At 48.8% G+C, this 23,234-nt stretch overlaps 2 protein-coding genes across 5 annotated transcripts in view; one reads left to right on the top strand and one right to left on the bottom strand.

Annotated features, from left to right (window-relative positions):
- The first annotated feature begins 3,941 nt into the window (after positions 1–3,941).
- LOC117745149 (SH3 domain-binding protein 5-like) lies at positions 3,942–8,687 on the top strand. The gene is made up of 6 exons (XM_034553253.1): positions 3,942–4,663; positions 5,366–5,496; positions 5,647–5,689; positions 6,534–6,735; positions 7,008–7,340; positions 7,467–8,687. Exons 1-6 carry the CDS (start codon positions 4,640–4,642, stop codon positions 7,679–7,681), a joined length of 948 nt encoding a protein of 315 aa, XP_034409144.1. The 5' UTR covers positions 3,942–4,639; the 3' UTR covers positions 7,682–8,687.
- A 1,086-nt stretch (positions 8,688–9,773) lies between these two features.
- Positions 9,774–23,234, bottom strand: part of capn7 (calpain 7) — a 21,005-nt gene continuing 7,544 nt past the window's right edge. For 2 of the 4 annotated variants that reach the window (XM_034553210.1, XM_034553211.1), the window contains 13 exons: positions 22,498–22,591; positions 21,957–22,103; positions 21,696–21,802; positions 21,414–21,534; positions 21,179–21,323; positions 20,043–20,142; positions 19,823–19,958; positions 19,209–19,284; positions 18,907–19,052; positions 14,550–14,612; positions 11,538–11,668; positions 10,503–10,595; positions 9,774–10,369 (listed from right to left, as the gene is read on the bottom strand). In XM_034553210.1, coding sequence (XP_034409101.1) covers positions 10,225–10,369; positions 10,503–10,595; positions 11,538–11,668; positions 14,550–14,612; positions 18,907–19,052; positions 19,209–19,284; positions 19,823–19,958; positions 20,043–20,142; positions 21,179–21,323; positions 21,414–21,534; positions 21,696–21,802; positions 21,957–22,103; positions 22,498–22,591 — 1,504 coding nt within the window. In that variant the 3' untranslated portion in view covers positions 9,774–10,224. Of the gene's footprint in view, positions 10,370–10,502; positions 10,596–11,537; positions 11,686–14,549; positions 14,613–17,942; positions 18,124–18,906; positions 19,053–19,208; positions 19,285–19,822; positions 19,959–20,042; positions 20,143–21,178; positions 21,324–21,413; positions 21,535–21,695; positions 21,803–21,956; positions 22,104–22,497; positions 22,592–23,234 lie in introns of those variants that run through there. The other 2 variants (XM_034553212.1, XM_034553213.1) reach the window with 2 other exon arrangements.

Here is a 23,234-nt window from a genome sequence, read left to right as displayed (position 1 = left end):
GCTTAGCGGCGGAGTGAGGGCCTTAGCGGCGGTGTGAGGGCCTTAGCGGCGGTGTGAGGGCCTTAGCGGCGGAGTGAGGGCCTTAGCGGCGGTGTGAGGGCCTTAGCGGCGGTGTGAGGGCCTTAGCAGCGGTATGAGGGCCTTAGCGGCTGGGCGGGGATGTCTTCAAGGTAGAAGATCAAATACAGACCCGTAACTGAGCGGCTCGTTTGCATATCGTTATCTCGCTGGCAGCTAATGAGTCGTCATAAGTTTCCCTGTTTAGCTCCAAATGGCCTTGAAAACAACACAAGACTCCTTTTTTTTTTTTTTTAAGTACTCAAATCCAACAGAGATATTACCAAAACGTTTTAATTCTCAATCAACATTTAAATGTTTAAAACTAGCATGTGTGCACAGATGCAGATAGAAGTAAGGTTACACTGACATGATTTGTATTATGCTATTTGTAGAATTCTATTTCAGTGCTCGTAGATCAAAATGTTGAACCAAAATTAATTGAAAAACACAAGATGTCCTATTTTTATCCAACACAATGTTCCGCTTCAACCCGTGTCTGTTGGCGTTTAGTGTCATCAATAGGTCCTCATTGTAAGAGACGGAAAAGGAGACAGATTTGTCTCTTTTAATAAATAAAACTCCATTTGAAAGGTCTTCTTATTGTGTCATATGAAGAGGATATTGAGCTATGGAAATATATAAATAGTGTGAATTGCTCCCACTAAGGGAGGTGCGAACCTGTATTAACGTGGCGGTCCAACGGCATCATAAATAAAATGTACATAAGCACAATGACGACAAAATATATATTTATTTCTTCTTCAGGGCGCAGACGTCATATATGTTGACAGGCACAACTATCTCAAGAGAAGCTTTGTGTGTATTAATATTTAGTTTGTTCTTCCTGGTGGTCCAATAAAAAAGAAGAGAAGTGGGTTCATCGCTCGCCGCTTGAAGGACGCACGTTTGTTAAGTGATGGGAAAACCTTCAGTTGTTTAAACAACATGAAATATTCATCGGGCTCGCTCTTCCTCGCTCTTCCTCGCTCTTCCTCGCTCTTCTTCTATCTTCCTCTCTCTTCCTCTCTCTGCCTCGCTCTTCCTCTCTCTTCCTCTATCTTCCTCGCTCTTCCTCGCTCTTCCTCGCTCTTCCTCTATCTTCCTCTCTCTTCCTCTCTCTTCCTCGCTCTTCCTCTCTCTTCCTCTCTCTTCCTCTCTCTTCCTCTCTCTGCCTCTCTCTTCCTCTATCTTCCTCTCTCTTCCTCTCTCTGCCTCTCTCTGCCTCTCTCTTCCTCTCTCTTCCTCTCTCTTCCTCTCTCTTCCTCTCTCTGCCTCTCTCTTCCTCTCTCTTCCTCGCTCTTCCTCTCTCTTCCTCTCTCTTCCTCTCTCTGCCTCTCTCTGCCTCTCTCTTCCTCTATCTTCCTCTATCTTCCTCGCTCTTCCTCGCTCTGCCTCGCTCTTCCTCTCTCTTCCTCTCTCTTCCTCGCTCTTCCTCTCTCTTCCTCTCTCTTCCTCTCTCTGCCTCTCTCTGCCTCTCTCTTCCTCTATCTTCCTCTCTCTTCCTCTCTCTTCCTCTCTCTGCCTCTCTCTTCCTCTCTCTTCCTCGCTCTTCCTCGCTCTTCCTCGCTCTTCCTCTCTCTTCCTCTCTCTTCCTCTCTCTGCCTCTCTCTGCCTCTCTCTGCCTCTCTCTTCCTCTATCTTCCTCGCTCTTCCTCGCTCTTCCTCGCTCTGCCTCGCTCTTCCTCTCTCTTCCTCTCTCTTCCTCTCTCTTCCTCGCTCTTCCTCTCTCTTCTTCTCTCTTCCTCTCTCTTCCTCTCTCTGCCTCTATCTTCCTCTCTCTTCCTCTCTCTTCCTCTCTCTTCCTCTCTCTGCCTCTCTCTTCCTCTATCTTCCTCGCTCTTCCTCTCTCTTCCTCTCTCTGCCTCTCTCTTCCTCTATCTTCCTCTCTCTTCCTCTCTCTGCCTCTCTCTTCCTCTCTCTGCCGCTCTCTTCCTCGCTCTTCCTCTCTCTTCCTCGCTCTGCCTCTCTCTGCCTCTCTCTTCCTCGCTCTTCTTCTATCTTCCTCTATCTTCCTCTCTCTTCCTCTCTCTTCCTCGCTCTTCTTCTCTCTTCCTCTATCTTCCTCGCTCTTCCTCGCTCTTCCTCTCTCTGCCTCGCTCTTCCTCGCTCTTCCTCTCTCTTCCTCGCTCTTCCTCGCTCTTCCTCGCTCTGCCTCTCTCTGCCTCTCTCTTCCTCGCTCTTCTTCTCTCTTCCTCTATCTTCCTCGCTCTTCCTCGCTCTTCCTCTCTCTGCCTCGCTCTTCCTCGCTCTGCCTCGCTCTTCCTCTCTCTTCCTCGCTCTTCCTCGCTCTTTCTCGCTCTGCCTCTCTCTTCCTCTCTCTTCCTCTATCTTCCTCTCTCTTCCTCTATCTTCCTCGCTCTTCCTCGCTCTTCCTCTCTCTGCCTCGCTCTTCCTCGCTCTGCCTCGCTCTTCCTCTCTCTTCCTCGCTCTTCCTCGCTCTTTCTCGCTCTGCCTCTCTCTTCCTCTATCTTCCTCTCTCTTCCTCTATCTTCCTCTATCTTCCTCTCTCTTCCTCTATCTTCCTCTCTCTTCCTCTATCTTCCTCTCTCTTCCTCTATCTTCCTCGCTCTTCCTCGCTCTTGTGACCCAATGAACACTGACCTTGGTGCAGTCGTCTACCTGAATGTTGAAAATGTACACTCCTTATGAAATACGTGTTTTTATATAAACATGTATATTAACACATGAAGCATAGACTTCTATACAACCAGAGGAGTCGCCCCCTGGTGGTCAGGAGAGAGAATGCAGCTTTAACACATGAAGCATAGACTTCTATACAACCAGAGGAGTCGCCCCCTGGTGGTCAGGAGAGAGAATGCAGCTTTAACACATGAAGCATAGATTTCTATACAACCAGAGGAGTCGCCCCCTGGTGGTCAGGAGAGAGAATGCAGCTTTAACACATGAAGCATAGACTTCTATACAACCAGAGGAGTCGCCCCCTGGTGGTCAGGAGAGAGAATACAGCTTTAACACATGAAGCTTAGACTTCTATACAACCAGAGGAGTCACCCCCTGGTGGTCAGGAGAGAGAATGCAGCTTTAACACATGAAGCATAGACTTCTATACAACCAGAGGAGTCGCCCCCTGGTGGTCAGGAGAGAGAATGCAGCTTTAACACATGAAGCATAGACTTCTATACAACCAGAGGACTCGCCCCCTGGTGGTCAGTAGATATATTGCAGGTTTTAAGACATGGAGCATATACTTCTATACAACCAGAAGAGTCGCCCCCTGGTGGCTATACAAAATAAACTGAATTGAATTGAATTGGTGGTCAGTAGACCCACCCCTTAAAACTCACTCCATCCTTCCACTCAGCTTTCTATTCCAGCCCCCCCCCCCTCCCTCCTCCTCCTCTTTCATCCCCTCTTCTCCCGACTAATCCCCCGACATCTGTCCAGACTCGGGCCACCGTAGGTCACCGTAGGTCATGGTGATGCTGTAATGCTGTAATGCGCCCAAAATATTCACATTTGACGTCAGTGTCTGGATTTTTGTTGTAAACTCTTCAAAATAAAAGTTTCTTTTATTTATCCGTTAAGCTGGCGTCACTTTGAACAGAACCCGACAGTCCTTCTCCAGAGCCCGGACGTATCTGGGTTAATGTCTCTGTCGAAGACGTGAAGCGCCCCCCCCCCCCCCCCCCCCCCCCTCACATTATCTAGGCCAGCCACAGTTAGTCCACCTCCCTCCTGGAACCAGCAGCCGGGGTTTTTCCCCGTTATGGAGACGTTATTGTCCCGGATCATTTCCACTTCAGAGGAAATGAATAAAAAATGATCGGTGAAAGCGGAGATCCCTTTTGTTTGCCCTGATACTGATCACCGATCATCGATGACCCATGTTGTTGTTGTTGTTTGGATTATAGCAGCTGGTGTACGAGGCCCCAGACCTGCTGCTCCCAAGTCAGTGACTCTAAATGTTATACTTTTATATTTTGTGATGGTAATTTAGGGACTAAGAGGGGAAAAACAAACAGCTGAAGCTTTAATTTCACGCTGAGTTTACTTGTTTTTTTCTGCTTCGTTTTGTTCCTTGTGTTGTGCTTTTGGATTTCACTTATACAACAAACACACAAGGACAAATGGTGCTTTGAAAATAGTGTTGTTTACCCTTTTCAAAGCTAAATTTACATTCTGCATTTTATTTTTATTTATTTTTTCCTTTGCATACACACCGCTCTGAAGTATTTATTTAAAGACCGATCGTGGAAATGTTTTATTACTATTGTTATTATTATTATTATATTGTCCAGCTGCACCTTTTGCATGTAGTAATTATATTTCACAAACACTCAAACCTCAAGTTGCAGCCCTGAAATATTTTGGGAAAATAACTCAAAGCAGAGCGATTTAATGTTTGTGAGATTGAGATTAGAATTGTTTTGATGATGATGATGATGATGATGATGCTCTTCCTCCCTCTGTCTCCCAGGCCCAGCTGGAGGCCCAGAAGGCCACCCAGGACTTCCAGGGAGCCACTGAGGTCCTGCGGGCGGCGAAGGAGACCATCTCCCTGGCCGAGCAGAGGCTCCTGGAGGAGGACAGCCGGCAGTTTGACTCCGCCTGGCAGGAGATGCTGAACCACGCCACCCAGCGGGTGAGGAGAGGGGGAGGGGGAGAGAGGGGGAGGTGGGGAGAGATGAGGGGTAGAGAGGGGGAGATGAGGGAGGTGGGGAGACAGGTAGAGAGAGAGAGAGAGAGAGGGGATCGGACGCCAGAGATGGAAAAGTGTCATTTTATTTTTAGTGGCTGCATCTTTTAATTTTATTTTACAGTTTTTCTATATCCTTTGATTAATTTTGTCATTTTCTTAAATTTTTATTTGAATTCAGAGGTACTGATATTTTTTACAGATTTTTTTTATTTTCTTCGATTTTAATTTCAATTTCAATTACTTTTCTTTTTAAATTTAAATTGTGTTATTTCTTTATTTTTATTTAGTCCTTTTTTTTAATTTTCAGAGGTGCTGATATTTTTAGTGGCTGCATCTTTTTTTATTTTACAGCTTTTTTATTTCCTTCGATTAATTTAAATTTAAATTGTCATCTTTTAAATTTTAATTGTAATTGTTCATTTTTTTAATTGAATAATTTTTGTAATTTTAATTTCAAAAAAATTATTATAAACTTTTTAATTTTCCGATAAGTAGTATTATTGATAGTTTGGACCTTCTTGGTCTTCCTGCTCACTTTATTTACATTTTTCACACAAAAAAAGCGATAGAAAGTTGACGAATCACTTAAAAGGCAAAAGATACATAAACCTCAGGCTGACGGGGAGTTCTGATTGGCCATCACAGGTGATGGAGGCGGAGCACACCAAGGGGAGGAGCGAGCTGGTCCACAAGGAGACGGCGGCCAAATACACGGCAGCCATCGGCCGCATGAAGCAGCTGGAGAGAAAACTCAAACGCACCATCAACAAGTCGAAGTGAGATCTGGGAATACGGTTTAAATAAGCTTGAAGAAATTACAGTTGCCATGGAGATGATGTGGGGACTTTTCTGGGTTGCTCTGTGTTTTTCCCCTCTGATCTAATTGTGTTGTTGTCCCCCCCCCCCCCCCTCCCCCCCCCCCCCAGGCCCTACTTCGAGATGAAGGCCAAGTTCTACCTGCAGCTTGAGGTACGTGAGCGTTGAAGTCTTTCAAGTGTTTGTACTTCATTCCACAAGAGCAGGAGGTGCAGGAGGAGCAAGAGGTGCAGGAGGAGCAAGAGGTGCAGGAGGAGCAAGAGGTGCAGGAGGAGCATGAGGTGCAGGAGGAGCAGGAGGTGCAGGAGGAGCAGGAGGAGCAAGAGGAGCAGGAGGAGCAAGAGGTGCAGGAGGAGCAGGAGGAGCAAGAGGTGCAGGCGGAGCAAGAGGAGGTGCAGGAGGAGCAGGAGGTGCAGGAGGAGTAGTGCAGGAGGAGCAAGAGGAGCAGGAGGAGCAGGAGGTGCAAGAGGTGCAGGAGGAACAGGAGGAGCAGGAGGAGCAAGAGGTGCAGGAGGAGCAAGAGGAGCAGGAGGTGCAATAGGTGCAAGAGGAGGAGCAGGCGGAGCAAGAGGAGGTGCAGGAGGAGCAGGAGGTGCAGGAGGAGTAGTGCAGGAGGAGCAAGAGGAGCAGGAGGAGCAGGAGGTGCAAGAGGTGCAGGAGGTGCAAGAGGAGCAAGAGGTGCAGGAGAAGCAGGAGGTGCAAGAGGTGCATGAGGTGCATGAGGTGCAGGAGGAGCAAGAGGTGCATGAGGTGCATGAGGTGCATGAGGTGCAGGAGGAGCAAGAGGTGCATGAGGTGCATGAGGTGCATGAGGAGCAGGAGGTGCAAGAGGAGCAAGAGGAGCAGGAGGTGCACAGCTCCGGCTCTCCGTTGTACTTCCTGTCAGCGTTGTGAATCCGGTTTCCACCCGAGAATGAAACTGAGACAGAAATATGAAAAACAAATGTTCTATGGTTAATATATATATATATATATATATATATATATATATATATAGAACCTGAAGAAGAACGTGGACGCGCGGCAGGCCAAGCTGTCCCGGGCCAAAGGGGAGTACAAGGCGGCCCTGAGGAACCTGGAGACCATCTCCGACGAGATCCACGAGCGCAGGCGGAGCTCCGCCATGGGGCCCCGGGGCCGCGGCGTCGGGGCCGAGGGAGACGGAGACGGCTCCAAGATGGAGTCCGACGGAATATCCAGTGAGTACGGTCATCGGTTCCTTTGGCAGAACAACGTGCATGTGACCGTTTTAAAGCTCTGTGATTGGCTGCTCCTTTTGGAGGAGTTCTTAACGTTCTATTTATCGCCCTGTTGGCGCTCACTCACTTTTTGTCTCTCCTTCCTTTCTCTGCTTCCTTCTCTCCTCGATCCATCCTCCCTCCTCTGCTCCTTCATCCCTCCTCTCCTCCTCACCATTCCCCTCTTTCTGCCCTCTCTCTCTCTCTTCCTCCCTCCCTTCCTCCTCCTGCAGTGGCGTCGGTGTGTTTCGACGACGAGGCCAGCAGCGTCATGTCGGAGGAGGAGGAGGAGACTCGCTCCACCTGCAGCCTGGGTTCATCTCCCAGCAGCCCCCAGGAGCTCCTGTCGCCCTGCCCCTTCGCCAGCTCCTCCTCCTCCTCCTCCTCCTGCACGTCCTCCTCCTCCTCTCCGTCGCCCACTCCGTCCTCCTCTCCTCCGTCCAGGCCCTGCAGTCTGGACCTCCCCAGCACCGTGTCGCTGTCGGACTTCGGCCTCATCTCTCCGGTGCTCGGGCCTCGCAGCGAGTGCAGCGGAGCGTCGTCACCGGAGTGCGACCTGGAGAGAGGTGTGTGTGTGTGTGTGTGTGTGTGTGTGTGTGTTGTGTGCTTTACGTGCTGTATTAAGCTACTTCCATGTTTCTCCATGGGCGCTCAAAGGGTTAATAACCATCAAATCCTTCGCTGTGCTGCAGGTGACCGGGCAGAGGGCGCAGAGGGCGACCTGGACAACGCTCCAGCCTCCAACAACAACAGCAGCACCTCCACCTCCAAGAGGAGCTTCAGCCTGGAGACGCGCTTCGGCTTCCTCAACCTGCGCCGCCCTCGCGCCGCCAACGCCAACAACTCAGACGGCCGTTCCCAGAAGGCCGAGGCCGGCCCGACGGCGGTCCTGGTCAAAGGAGTCTGAGAGAAGAAAGACGAGACGTGAACTCTCCCAAAATGAAACCAGAACTGAGCGGTTCACGAGCTCCCGGACTCGACTCCTCATTCAGGATCCCGGCCCGGTGGACGCTTCCTGTTCGGCAGCGTCGGGGGGTCCCGTCTCCTCGTGGAGGACTTCACACCTTTTGGACTCCTGAGGCATGAAGAGCACCGTCGTGTTGGAAAACGTCTCATTCGGGACCAAACGTGCCGTTCTTTTTTCCACTAAAAGCAGAAGTACATCGGCTGCCTGCGTACGAGCTCTTTTTAAAAGTGCTTCATCTCTTCTATAATTCATAGAACCGTTAATAATCAAACTGGATCCTTTGTTCCTGTGAACTGAGCAGAGGTTGTGCTTAAAGTCACTTAATTAATCATTTACTGGTGTGTGTGTGTGTGTGTGTGTGTGTAGATGTTCAGGTACTAAGAAAAGTTGTGTATTCATAAGCTACTTAAAGTTTGAGCTTTTCTCTCCTGGTTTCTTCCACCAAGATGGTCGTGTTTTAAATGTTCCTTCGTCTTCTAATATTTAAACGCAACGCGTGTCCTTCCAATACAATAACGGTTATATTGCAGATGTGAAATAGTATGTTGGGCAGAGAGCTATTATTCTACATGCTCTAAAGAATTAAATAAATAATATTCCCTTCTTGTATCTTCGTCCCGATTGTTGGGTGACGTGTAAGTCATGTTGTCCAATGACGAGCCTCCGTATGGTCACGTGACCACACTGGTAACCAGCTGCTCTCTTCCTGGATATTAAATGTTCACCTGCAACTTTCTGTACTGGTCCCAGTAATATCTGTTCATAAAGTAACGTGAAAGGGTTAAGTTTGAGAACGAAAATATGGCCTCAAATACTGATGACATATCTTGTAAAACTATTTGATTTTAAGGGCAAATATATATTATTTACGCAATATTTCAATTTATAAAATGAAAAGTCCACGTCGATGTGCCGTTATCATTTATTAAAACCTCCCTTTAAGGTTTTGAGTTTGTTGTTCCTGCAACCTTTACAGGATTTATCAGATTACTGTTGCTCGCTCTATCAAAATAAAAGCCCCTGCCCTCCAAAATAAAAGCAACAGAGGAGCCCGGACAGAAGCAGGAACCATTTCATGTATTCAACGTTTGAACAAACATTTAGTGCAAGTTTTGCAAAACATGAAATCATCATTCATACAACGAGTTGCGGCAGGATTTAAATGATAGTAATTTAAAATGACATAACTTTACATGGCATTCATAATAATGACAATGATTTACAATCAATCAACGAATGGATATTTAAAGCTATATTTCCCTCTGAAAAGAACATTCCAACCTTTTGAGCACGACAGCGTTTACAGTTCATCTGCAGTCGGCTTTATTATGAATTATTGTTAACGGTTCTTATGTCATCATGCTCTGAAGTATTACTGTGAACCAGGTTCATCACATGCAACACGTGCACGTGGAATAACGTGCACTGAGGCAAGTTTTTCATGGGTTATAAAAAAATAAATGTGAATGATATATGATGTGAAAATTATATTGTTGAAGAGGTTTTTGTAATATTCAGTGCACACCGCCCTGCTGACATAAGAGCCACGTGCACCCACACAGGCCAGCGGAGTGAAACCGATGAACACACGTGCCGAAAAATTACAAGATTCACAGAAACTTAAAAATATATATATACAGAAATGTGGTTATCAATCAAGTCAAAATGGCAAAAAAAATCTAAAAAGTCCCCAGTTATAGATTTTCTGCATATAATATCTAATATTCTTTAGTTTTTAAACCTGCTGGTCGGACAAAACAAGCGCACTGTGGATGGAACTTCCTCAAAAACACAATTTACAGGCTAAAGATGAAAGAGACCCCGACGACCCCCCCACGCTGGGGCCGAGGAAACGAGGTTAGGCATATATATATATATATATATATATCAATCTATATAGAAATATATATCTTTAGATATATATTTCTATATATATATATATATATATATATAGAAATATATATTTATATATATATAGAAATATATATTTATATATATATATATTTCTATAGAAATATATATATATTTCTATTTCTATATATATATATATATAAATGTGTTTGACGGTAACAAATGAGAAATTATTAAAATAAGTTTTTATCTGTAAAAGGTTCACGTTCACACACACACACACACACAGCTCCTGAGATTTCAAAGGAACTCTTAACTGTTTTCTTCCTCAGACTCTTTTTAAACAGCTTTCTCTGTTTTATTGACGACCTTTTAAATCTACGTCACCAGGTCTGATGATGATGATGATCATCATCATCATCATCATCAGGCTTTGCAGTGGAGAGCATCTGAAGCACGAGTTGGTGTTCACGGCTTTCCATAGAAAGAGGTAGAAAGACCCTGAATTGTATTTCTGTCTGATTTCTTTGTGACAATGTGACGTTTTTAACACCGTAACTTCCTGTTGAGTCCAGGATGCGGTCACATAATCAGTGTGATCTCATGAGAACAAGGAAGCCCACGCTCCATCTTCACTGGAGCTGGGAGACCTTGAGGGCCGAGGTGCTGGCAAAGTCCAAGAAGAAGGGTCCTTCCTGTCTGGGCAGGAAGGTGGTGGGGATGACGTTGTAGAGGCCTGCTGGGACGTGGTCCGCCTCCATGTAGCAGAAGCCACACCTGGAGAAAGAGAGAAGAGACTTTCAGGGTTCTGTCTCTCGGCCTCTCTGAGACTCACATGGAGGCAGAGAGGAGACAAAGATGCAGAGCGTCCTTCAAAACGCTCGACGCCTCCTGCTTCTACAAACTGCACCTGTAATCTCCACTGTTCCTCTTCTGGGGGGCAGCCGGGCCGGGGTCCCCCACCGTCGACACCGTCACCACCTCGAAGCCGACGCTGTACTGCCTGCAGACAGGAGGGAGTAACTACCTCACCTTCACTCAGCCTCACCTGGATCCTTCACTCAGCCTCACCTGGGCCCTTCACTCAGCCTCACCTGGGCCCTTCACTCAGCCTCACCTGGGCCCTTCACTCAGCCTCACCTGGGCCCTTCACTCAGCCTCACCTGGGCCCTTCACTCAGCCTCACCTGGGCCCTTCACTCAGCCTCACCTGGGCCCTTCACTCAGCCTCACCTGGATCCTTCACTCAGCCTCACCTGGATCCTTCACTCAGCCTCACCTGGATCCTTCACTCAGCCTCACCTGGATCCTTCACTCAGCCTCACCTGGATCCTTCACTCAGCCTCACCTGGGCCCTTCACTCAGCCTCACCTGGGCCCTTCACTCAGCCTCACCTGGGCCCTTCACTCAGCCTCACCTGGATCCTTCACTCAGCCTCACCTGGGCCCTTCACTCAGCCTCACCTGGGCCCTTCACTCAGCCTCACCTGGATCCTTCACTCAGCCTCACCTGGATCCTTCACTCAGCCTCACCTGGGCCCTTCACTCAGCCTCACCTGGGCCCTTCACTCAGCCTCACCTGGGCCCTTCACTCAGCCTCACCTGGGCCCTTCACTCAGCCTCACCTGGATCCTTCACTCAGCCTCACCTGGATCCTTCACTCAGCCTCACCTGGATCCTTCACTCAGCCTCACCTGGATCCTTCACTCAGCCTCACCTGGATCCTTCACTCAGCCTCACCTGGGCCCTTCACTCAGCCTCACCTGGGCCCTTCACTCAGCCTCACCTGGGCCCTTCACTCAGCCTCACCTGGATCCTTCACTCAGCCTCACCTGGGCCCTTCACTCAGCCTCACCTGGGCCCTTCACTCAGCCTCACCTGGATCCTTCACTCAGCCTCACCTGGATCCTTCACTCAGCCTCACCTGGGCCCTTCACTCAGCCTCACCTGGATCCTCGGAGCTCCACCAGCAGCGGCCCTGGCCTCTCCAGGTTCACCTGGTAGATGGGGTTGTGTTTGTACGAGTCCTTGTAGTTCCCACAGCCGCCAGCGCTCGGCCCCTTCCACTGGCCGTTGATCTGGACATCAAACACAACTCCATGAACAGACAGAGAGAGACAGACAGACAGACAGACAGACAGAGAGAGAGAGAGAGAGAGAGAGAGAGAGAGAGATTTTTTTGGGGGGGGATTTTTAGAAAAACTTTATTTTACATAAAAAAAACGAACAAACAAACAGAACATTGCACTTATTTCAAAACTAAATCAAACAACAAACGCAACGCTTCTGTCCGCTGGTGGTCCTGAGACCCCGTTTTAATGCCATCGTTTCAGTCAAGGTTTCTCGTCGTCTGGGCTGAGTCGCTCCTCAGGGTTGCGCCTGATGGTCACTCCTCAGGGCCGCTTTTCCGGGCTGCTCCTCCGGGCTGCTCCTCCGTGCTCCTCCTCCGGGCTGCTCCTCCGGGCTGCTCCTCCGGATCTCCGGCCTCCTGTGCTTGGCTGTCAGCCTCCTCCTTCAGCCCTTTATTCACCACTGTCCTGATCTTCTGAAGCCTATAAATCTCCTGGAGTGTAAAACCTCTCCTCGTCTTGTTCTTCATATGAAGCCGGATAGATAGAATCAGTTTTGGCAGATCGGTGAAGTGCTTCTCCACTTCACACTTCCTATTCTTTGTGTCCTTGAGGAACCATTTCAGCCTGGCCAGACTATATTCCCTCTCACATTCAGTGTCATCAGAGGACCCACTCTCTGCCACAGAGTAGTCGTCCATACTGGACTCAGACTCATACCCTTGGCCCACAGGTCCCTTTTTTTTCTGCGAGCCTTCCTCGTCCCCCCCGGCCTTCCTCTTCAGAGGATGAAGCTTCTCCTCACCCTCCTCCATCTCCATCTCACTTTCTCCTTCCATGACCTGCCCACACTTTATTCCCTCCTCCTTCCTGCCCCCTACCCACCTCCACCTGTCCTCCAGTGCACCCCTGGCTGTCCTCCTGAATATGTGCCCCCCCCTGGGCCGCCCCTGCCCCCTCTTCTTCCACCTGCAGTACTACACCTGCCCTCTCCCCCTCCAATTCCTGGGCCACCTCAGCCCCTTCTTCTTCCTCTCCCTCCTCCTGCTGCTGCCCCATCTCAGCCCCTTCTTCTTCCTCTTCCTCCTCCTGCTGCTGCTGACCCATCTCAGCCCCTTCCTCTTCCTCTTCCTCCTCCTGCTGCTGACCCATCTCAGCCCCTTCCTCCTGCTGCTGACCCATCTCAGCCCCTTCTTCTTCTTCTTCTTCCTCCTGCTGCCCCACCTCAGCCCCTTCTGTGTTCACCTGCTTCACCCCACTTCCCCGCTCTGTGGTCACCTGCTTTCCCCCACCTGCCTCCTCCTGTTGCTGCTCCCGACCCCCCTTCGTGCCCTCTCCGTCTTTGGGGTCCCCCCTGGTGTCGTCCTGTCCACCAGCCTTCCTCCGAGGACAGGCCCTGCTCTGATGTCCTTCCCTCCCACAGTTAAAACACTTCATACTGTCAGTTTTTGCATAGATGACAAAAAGAGAGTTATCAGCTCTCACCGTGAAGGTGATGTCCAAGTCCTCGCTCCTGCCATGAAGCAGCATGAAGCATTGCCTCCTGTGTGACACCACGTGCTTTAGTAGTGGAGAGCTACTCCCAGAGGACATCTTCCTCACCTGGGACGTGACCCTCCCGTGCTTCGACAGCTCCCCCACCAGTACCTCGTCCTTCACGAACGGCGGCACGTTCGCCACCGTCACCCTCACCTCCGCCGTGAACAGGGGAGAGACGGGGACGTGTTGAACACCACGACCCCGCTCTCCACCACCGTGTTGACCTTACTGATGCTGTCCAGGAACAAGACCACAGCCTTGTTCATCCGGGCAGCGGACTTCACGCTGCTGTAGCCCACCACCTCCCCCACCGCCAGACTGCAGTCCTCCACAGAGCACGGGAACACCGGCATAAGCCGAATCCCATGTCTGCGTGTGAGCCAACTCAAGTCCATCTCGGCGTGCTAACTCCGCTAGCACGCCCGCCACTAGCTCCCCGCTAGCCCGCCGCTAGCTCTCCGCTAGCCCGCCGTTAGCTCCCCGCTAGCCCGCCGTTAGCTCTCCGCTAGCCCGCCGTTAGCTCCCCGCTAGCCCGCCGTTAGCTCCCCGCTAGCCCGCCGTTAGCTCCCCGCTAGCCCGCCGTTAGCTCCCCGCTAGCCCGCCGTTAGCTCCCCGCTAGCCCGCCGTTAGCTCCCCGCTAGCCCGCCGTTAGCTCCCCGCTAGCCCGCCATTAGCACGTCGCTAGCGCGCGCCGGCAGCTCGCAAACAGCCACACTCAACCCACCAAACCCCCCTCTGCACACAGTACCCCACTCGACACCGACACATACACTGATCTACACTCACGAGACACACGGGAAAAAACACCGTCAACTCCGAACATGACGCTCTCCGCTCCCAACCTCCGACCTCACGCTCAGAGAGAGAGAGAAAGAGAGAGAGGGAGAGAGAGAGAGAGACAGACAGAGACAGAGACAGAGAGAGACAGAGACAGAGAGAGACAGACAGAGACAGAGACAGACAGAGACAGAGAGACAGAGAGAGAGAGAGAGACAGAGAGAGAGAGAGACAGAGAGAGACAGAGACAGAGAGAGACAGACAGAGACAGAGACAGACAGAGACAGAGAGAGACAGAGACAGAGAGAGACAGAGACAGAGAGAGACAGAGACAGAGAGAGACAGAGAGAGACAGAGACAGAGAGACAGAGACAGAGAGAGACAGACAGAGACAGAGACAGAGACAGACAGAGAGAGACAGAGACAGAGAGAGACAGAGACAGAGAGAGACAGACAGAGACAGAGACAGACAGAGACAGAGAGAGACAGAGACAGAGAGAGACAGAGACAGAGAGAGACAGACAGAGAGACAGAGAGAGAGAGAGAGACAGAGAGAGAGAGAGTGTGTTTATACCCTTTTGGTTTGAGTGAAGGGATTCAGGATCTTGGAGAAGGTGAACTTGCATCCGGAGTAAACCTACGGAGAGAAAAACAAACAGAAGATTGAGAAAGAAGAGAGAGAGAAAGAAGAGAGAGAGAGACACAGACACACATCACTTCTGTGAAACCTTTCGTTGCACAAAGGCCGGCTCCATGAAGCCGACTTCTGCTGTTCCTTCAGTTTGATGAACACATCTGACAGACAGCACAGCTTTGAGCCAGTCTGTGTCCTGGAACCAGGTGGCACGAGGCCATCTGGGCTGGAGTCTTCTCCCTGGAGAGTGCGCGTGCACAGAGGCGGCGAAACGGGCGTGCATTGCGTGGCCTTGACGTTGACGCCGTCGCTTCAAAACGTCACGTGACACGGGGCTCACCTTCTGAGCGAGTCCACTTCACGTCAGAGGGTTTTTTCTGTTTTAATGCGCGTCATCGATGCCGGCCGCGTGCACGCGCACGTGCTGCTGCTCGGTGTCGTCGTGACTTTACGCCTCGTGACTTGAATTCAGAAAGTTTCTTCTTACCGGCGTGATTAGCATGTTTGGTCTCGAGACGCCGCTCCAGGTGCGCTAGCTTCATGCTACTGTTAGCTAACCAGCGCCTTGAGGGGAGAAGGGGGCGGGGCCATAAGCCGAATGCGGGTAACGTTCAAGCTTCCCTGCGCGCTCAACAGCAAGTCAACAGAGAGACAGTGGTGAGGCTTAAAAAAATGGAGATTGAAAAAGACGAAGCCGTCAAAACGAAAGAGAGACAGATGGATTTGGTTAAATCCACTTACAACAAACTCTGTTCCGCAAGGGAGGACATTGCCAGACTTGAACAGAGAACGGATGAACTCAAGGAAATGGATTCTTTAAGAAAACAAGTGACTTCCTTACAACAGACTGTCAACAGTAAAAAGTCAGACATTAAACAGAAAAACCTGGAGATATTCGATTACAAGAAGGAAATTCATAAATTAGAAGAATCCATAAAACAAAAAGACAACTCAATGACTGTTGTCCAAGAGAGACTGAAGCTCGAGGTGGGAAAGGATCTAGAGGTCAAATTAAGTGACGCGATATACAAGCTGAAAATAGAATCTCTGGAATTGGACAAGTACAAGGAAGCAGTTAGGGAACAGGACCAAGAGATCTCAGGCCTGAAAGCCAAACTGAGGAAGGAGAAGGAGAAGAACGTGACATTGGAGCACCAACAGCATGCCATCAAGGCGGACCTTGATGCATCCATGCAGTTGATATCGGATAAGCCTGCATTTCATAAAAGCCTCTTGGCTCTTCAAAGTCGCTACTGTGATGCCAATGCCAAAGCGATGGTGCACCCAAAGGACCCCGCCTCGGCCGGGGTTAAGATACTGGCTCAAACTGTACGCACTCAGATGCGGACCGAAAGCATGAACCAGGATGCCGAGAACAAGGAGATGTTAGACAAGGAGAGGAAAGAAGACCAGATCACCTCTGACTACATCAACACGATCAACGACCAGAGGAAAGCGATATGGGATCTGGAGGGGCAGCTCAAGAAGGCGTCAAAGCCTGCCTTCCAGAAGGTACAATCCTGGATCAGGAAAAAAGTGCTGAGAATTCCCAGAGTTCCAGAGGTGTTCCAGGAAATACCGGCTTCTCGCTACGATGAGAATCAGCAGGTTAACTCCAGCCCTCTCAAAGGAGGAGGAGCTGCCTGAGTCTTCTCTTCAGACCAAGGCCTGACATCCTCCGGGCCGCCAGACGAGACCACTCGTATTGACGAGAAGCTGGATGTGCCTGAAGATCTCCTGTAGACGTCTAACCCCTAACCCCCCAAGCCTAACCCACGTCAACCTCAACGCCATCTTTGTGGGTTTTCTCCGAGTGATTCGGTTTCCCCACATAAATAATCGTGACAAGCCCACCTCAACCATAACCCCCCGTCCATAACCCCCGGACCATAACCCCCGGACCATAACCCCCGGACCATAACCCCCGGACCATAACCCCCCGACCATAACCCCCCGACCATAACCCCCCGACCATAACCCCCCGACCATAACCCCCCGACCATAACCCCCGGACCATAACCCCCGGACCATAACCCCCGGACCATAACCCCCCAACCATAACCCCCCGACCATAACCCCCCAACCATAACCCCCCAACCATAACCCCCAACCATAACCCCCAACCATAACCCCCCAACCATAACCCCCAACCATAACCCCCAACCATAACCCCATCTCAACCTTAATTCGGTTTCCCCAACAAAAATGTCTGTCTGTCTGTCTGTCTGTCTGTCTGTCTGTCTGTCTGTCTGTCTGTCTGTCTGTCTGTCTGTCTGTCTGTCTGTCTGTCTGTCTGTCTGTCTGTCTGTCTGTCTGTCTGTCTGTCTGTCTGTCTGTCTGTCTGTCTGTCTGTCTGTCTGTCTGTCTGTCTGTCTGTGTGTCTGTCTGTCTGTCTGTGTGTCTGTCTGTCTGTCTGTCTGTCTGTCTGTGTGTCTGTCTGTGTGTCTGTCTGTCTGTCTGTCTGTGTGTCTGTCTGTCTGTCTGTCTGTCTGTCTGTCTGTCTGTCTGTCTGTCTGTCTGTCTGTCTGTGTGTCTGTCTGTCTGTCTGTCTGTCTGTCTGTCTGTCTGTCTGTGTGTCTGTCTGTCTGTCTGTCTGTGTGTCTGTCTGTCTGTCTGTCTGTCTGTCTGTCTGTGTTTTCATGCATTTAAACAACCTGAACAGATGATGGACATTTTTACACGTTATTCTGCATGTTGACTATAGGTGGCAATAGTTTAAAACTACATTAATCATGTATTAAATGAAATAAAGGCCGATTATGCATTCATATAAATGCTATGCAGGTTGTGCTTGACCTTTGCCCTCATGTAGCCTAAAGCGAGCAGAAGACACTGGTGATGGTCCTCCTGGTTTCCTGGGATGGGGTTCGATTCCCTGCAGTGTCCGGCACGTTCTTGGCGTCGACATGAATCATTCAGTAAATGATGGTAATTTAGAGTCAAACAGACCATAAAGCAGGGTATGCTTTAGGGCGGGGCTACAGGGTGATTGACAGGTCGACACCAGAGACGTACCTGCCGTCTCTACGTCCCTCCTCCTCAGTCCACATACGGTCACTTCCTGTTTACTGGGAGAAAACGAGGTTTAATGGCGCTGCTCGCGATCGAGGTCGTGTATTACAAAGAGTTTACAAGTTGGAGGGTCAACACAAATAAAGAACTGTATGGATTATGTGGTATCAAATGAATGACACTGTGTGTAATATGCAAATGTATCAATTATAATTATGGGATCTATTAAGTGATAGTGGAAGGAATCCAGAAAACATCAAGAACCCACTGAATAAGTGAATGTAAGCAAGGACACAGCCTGGAGAATGGAGCCGATGAGAGGAAGCACTGAGGCCTGAGGACCGCTCAGGAATGTGGACCGACACCTCACATGGATCCACAGAACCAGGTCTGGACCAATCCATGGACTAGCAGAGGAGGAAGGGGGTTGACTTGAAGGCTACAAGGCTGGAGGAAGATCAGCAGATCTTTGGTAGCCGATCAGGGGGCGGGCCCTGGATCTCTGTTCCATGGGATATATTGTGTGTAATTATTAGTGTGATTCCATTTGTAATTGTGTTTGCCGTACTTTTTAAATAAATCATTTGGATCGTAACTGGAACCATCGATTGGGCTTGTTTTTGTTGGACGGAGCTCTCAGATGAGGAAACTCTCTTGGAGAAAGACGTCATTTCTTACCGGTTGCAAAAAACCATCATCTCCAGTTTTCAGCGTTAACGTTCATCCTGGTTGGGGGTTCGATTCCCTGCACGTTTTGGACATGAAAGCATTTTCTACTATCTATTAATAATCAGAAACGTCAAACTAATGTTTTAAACTTGCATTCAGGAATATATAAATAAGTAACTATTTATTTATTTTAAAGCTGTACCAAAGGACGAGGATTACTAATGAAATGAATATTAAACATATACAGAACATTCTAAATTCACCAAAAGAGTATTAGACGGACGTTCAACATTTTATTAAATTAAACTTAAATAAGTTAAGTAATTAACTTTTTTCACATATGCACCTAAACAATATACAAAACTAATAAATACCAAAAAACTAAAGCAACCATCTGTTTCCATACGTTAGCCACATATTTAAACATAAAGCTTTTTTTATAGAGAAATTTCTGTATAAAAACGAGACCATGAATTATACACACACACACACACACACTGAGCACATACACCCTCACAATGCATCTATATGTTGGGGAACACACACACACACACGCAAAGAGGAGGATGTATATATAATAATATAAAAATAAAACACAGAAAAGTGTATTTCTCACCCGCAGTGTGTAGTTGATGGTGTTCTGTTTCTCGTACTGGGAAACCACCAGTGTGAAGGTGTGTGCTCCTGCACTGGTCAGCTTCATCTTGGTCAGGTAGTGAGGGCTGTTGATGCGGATGCCGTCGATGTAAGGAGGGGGGTCGGCTGTTTACATGTTTGGGGATCAAACCGAGGCAGTAAATTCGCTTTTAGATGCTTTTGAAACATTTTTATTAACATTTGAGTAAATATTTTGCAGCCAAATCAAATATTGGACCTGTGTTTCTTTACGTGGTTTCTTTCTGTACACCTGGACCTCACCTGGGTAGTAAACCTTCTTCCCGTCCGTCTGGTACACGACCAGAGTGATGAACTCCCTGTTTTGTGCAAAATCATCCTGAAGGGGCAAACAGAGAGAACACAGTCAGCAGATAACAGGGAACCACACACACACACACACACACACACACACTGCATCTATATGTTGGGGAACACACACACACAGCATCTATATGTTGGGGAACACACACACACACACACACACACACACACACACTGCATATATATGTTGGGGAACACACACACACACACTGCATCTATATGTTGGGGAACACACACACACTGCATATATATGTTGGGGAACACACACACACACACACACACACACACACACACACACACACACACACACACACACACACACACACACACACACACACACACACACACACACACACACACACACACACACACACACACACACACACACACACACACACACACACACACACACACACACACACACACACACACACTGCATCTATATGTTGGGGAACACACACACACTGAGCACATACACCCACACAATGCATATATATGTTGGGGAACACACACACACACACACACACACACACACACACTAAGTGTGTGCCCACCTTGTCAGTGATGTGTCTGGTGAGCAGCACCCACACGGCGGCCCCCCCCGTCGGACACTGGACCTCCAGCTTGAACTGGGGATTGTTGGCCAGACTGTAGACGTCCTTCACTGGACCCTGCTTTCCATCCCAGCTACTGCAGACACACACACACACACACACACACACTGAGCACATACACCCTCACAATGCATCTATATGTTGGGGAACACACACACACCTGTGAATACAGGAGGACTCTTTGAACAGGGCGGGGTTCCAGCTCAGGTAGATGACGTCATAGTACTGACAGAGGTCCTCCCAGGAGATCCAGAAAACACCTGGAGAGGCAAAATATGTTATTTGATGGAGCACTCTTCATGTCTTTAAAGCTGCATTCTCTCTCCTGACCACCAGGGGTCGACTCCTCTGGTTGTATAGAAGTCTATGCTTCATGTGTTAAACCTGCATTCTCTCTCCTGACCACCAGGGGGCGACTCCTCTGGTTGTATAGAAGTCTAAGCTTCATGTGTTAAAGCTGCATTCTCTCTCCTGACCACCAGGGGGGGACTCCTCTGGTTGTATAGAAGTCTAAGCTTCATGTGTTGAAGCTGCATTCTCTCTCCTGACCACCAGGGGGTGACTCCTCTGGTTGTATAGAAGTCTATGCTTCATGTGTTAAAGCTGCATTCTCTCTCCTGACCACCAGGGGGCGACTCCTCTGGTTGTATAGAAGTCTATGCTTCATGTGTTAAAGCTGCATTCTCTCTCCTGACCACCAGGGGACGACTCCTCTGGTTGTATAGAAGTCTATGCTTCATGTGTTAAAGCTGCATTCTCTCTCCTGACCACCAGGGGGTGACTCCTCTGGTTGTATAGAAGTCTATGCTTCATGTGTTAAAGCTGCATTCTCTCTCCTGACCACCAGGGGACGACTCCTCTGGTTGTATAGAAGTCTATGCTTCATGTGTTAAAGCTGCATTCTCTCTCCTGACCACCAGGGGGCGACTCCTCTGGTTGTATAGAAGTATATGCTTCATGTGTTAAAGCTGCATTCTCTCTGCTGACCACCAGGGGGTGACTCCTCTGGTTGTATAGAAGTCTATGTAAATGACTCTACTTCTCTTGATTTATTCCCTCAGTAAACATTGTAAACATTAGTTTTTGGTCTCAATCTCTAGTTTCAAGTCTTCTTCAATACAGCGTGATGTTCATTTAGTAAATTATGGTCATTTAGAGTCAAACAGACCATAAAGCAGGGGATGCTTTAGGGCGGGGCTACAAGGTGATTGACAGGTCGCTACCAGAGATACAGCGTCTCTACGTCACTCCTCCTCAGTCATAATATGGTCACAAAGAAGAAGAAAAAGTAAATACCGTTATCAAACTTCTGCGCCGTTTTGGGGTCAAAGTTGAGGTACTTGAGGAGTTCAGGCGTCCAGTTCTTCTCGTCTCGCTCGCTGTAGCGGCCCTTCCACCGCAGGTGACTCCACGGATTCTTCAGCTGCAGGAAACGCGTTCCCTACGGAGACAACGCAACCCGGTCACAGCAGGAAGCTGCACTCCACCGGCCGAGCGGCGAAACCCCCGACTCTCCACCCACTGCACCGACCTTGTGATCCCTGATGTCGAGAACAGCGTAGGCGTGCGTCGGCACCAAGCCCCACCTCTCCCCTTCCTCCTCCGTCATCACCCCCGTCGCCGTGGTGACGAGGACGTCGCCCCTGTGAAACCTGGCAACGCGAAGATAATGGAAACCCCCAGAGACGTGGGGGGGGGGGGGGGGGGGGGGGGGAGGCAAGAAACGGTGAGGGGCAAATAAAAAAAATACACCTACATAAAGTTGACGAGGAGTTCCTCGATGAACTTCTTTGTGCGTTCGTGCGTCGCTCACCTCTGGAAGAGCATGCGGAACGTGTCGTCCTTGCTGAAGGACTGATTGTCCGAGTGCATCGCGATGCGTTCGGGGATCCAGCCGGTGAGCGCGTGCAGATCGATGTTCTGGAAAATTTAAAGCATTTAAGCATTTAAAAAAAAAAAAAAAAACACCCCAGACTTGTCGAGTCTAATTCAACACGAATCACTGTTTCTAGGGATTTTGCACGAGAATCGAGAGCAAAACATTTTTTTTTTCTTCTTCTCTGCCTGCACTCACCGAGTTGGAGCCGGGGAAGTCGTAGCCTCCCATCACCTTCATGTAGGCCTTCTCTATGAGGGAGACCCAGAGCTCGTTCCTGTTGCTGGAGTAGGAGCACAGCAGCTCCCCGTTACGGTCCACCGGCAGGTAGTCGTCTATAATCACCTGCAGCCGGGAGGGGGGGGGGGGTAAACATCATGGCTTTACCTTCATCGCGACTTCGTCTGCCTTCAAATAATATCACACATGTTTTATAGAAATAATAAAGGGTGGTTGCGATCTGCATCTTCACCACAAGAGGGCGCCAGATCTCACACACTGTCCCCTTTGAGCTCCGTTCTCCCTGCTGGGCTCTCCTCATGCGTTTTCCACTCACAGAGAGGAACACGTGTGATGTGCAGTGTGTGCGTGCAGAACGTGCAGAACGTGCAGAACGTGCAGAACGTGCAGAACGTGCAGAACGTGCAGAACGTGCAGAACGTGCAGAACGTGCAGAACGTGCGTGTTCTGCGTTTCGGTTCTACAGGTCAGGACTAAATGCGGTTCTCGTCTTTTTTACCTTCCTGGGAACTCCGTTGATGTGGAGTTTCACCATGTATTTACCACAGGGGTTGTACTCTGGTTCCCCTCGTCGGTTCTGAGGGTAGATGACGCTGTGACACACACACAATGACATAAAACAGAAAATATTGGCTTATTTTTTATCTCCTATTTAATATAAGTCAAGGTCCCAAATGTAATAAATATGATACAGGTGTCTAGATAAGATTATAGACTTTATTACAGACGTATGCACCCACAATGCACCTTGGTAGCCGCGGGTCCTTTGTTATGAGTTAAAGCAACACGTTGTGATTAGTAGCACTAGTGTGTGACCCAAAAGGAATAAGAAATTCAGTTTTTCATTTTGCATCTAATGTTGGAAACGATTTAATTTACTTTAATATTATTTTCTTTTTGTTGAAGATGTTATGCGTTTGTCTTATTATTCTATTCTATTTGTTGCATACATGGTGACTTAAAGTCTAGTTTGATCATGAGGTCACAATGCACACTAAATGAAACACATGCTGGTGGATCTTGAGCTAATTCTTTTTATTTTTAATTAAGGAAAAATAATTATTCCATGAATTAAGATAAAATATGAACTCTATAATTGCTCATACTTATGGAAGGAACTATGTAGTCATCTGGTCAGATACGGACAAAAGGCCTACAGAGCCATACATCCATCCATCAACCAACCATCTATCCATCCATCCATCTATCCATCCATCCATCTATCCATCCATCTAT

The sequence above is a fragment of the Cyclopterus lumpus genome, chromosome 16 (genome assembly GCF_009769545.1).
Source record: "Cyclopterus lumpus isolate fCycLum1 chromosome 16, fCycLum1.pri, whole genome shotgun sequence".
Classification (NCBI taxonomy): Eukaryota; Metazoa; Chordata; class Actinopteri; order Perciformes; family Cyclopteridae; genus Cyclopterus; species Cyclopterus lumpus.
The sequence above is the reverse complement of the archived record's forward strand: the minus strand, read 5'-3'. Positions and strand labels throughout refer to the sequence as shown.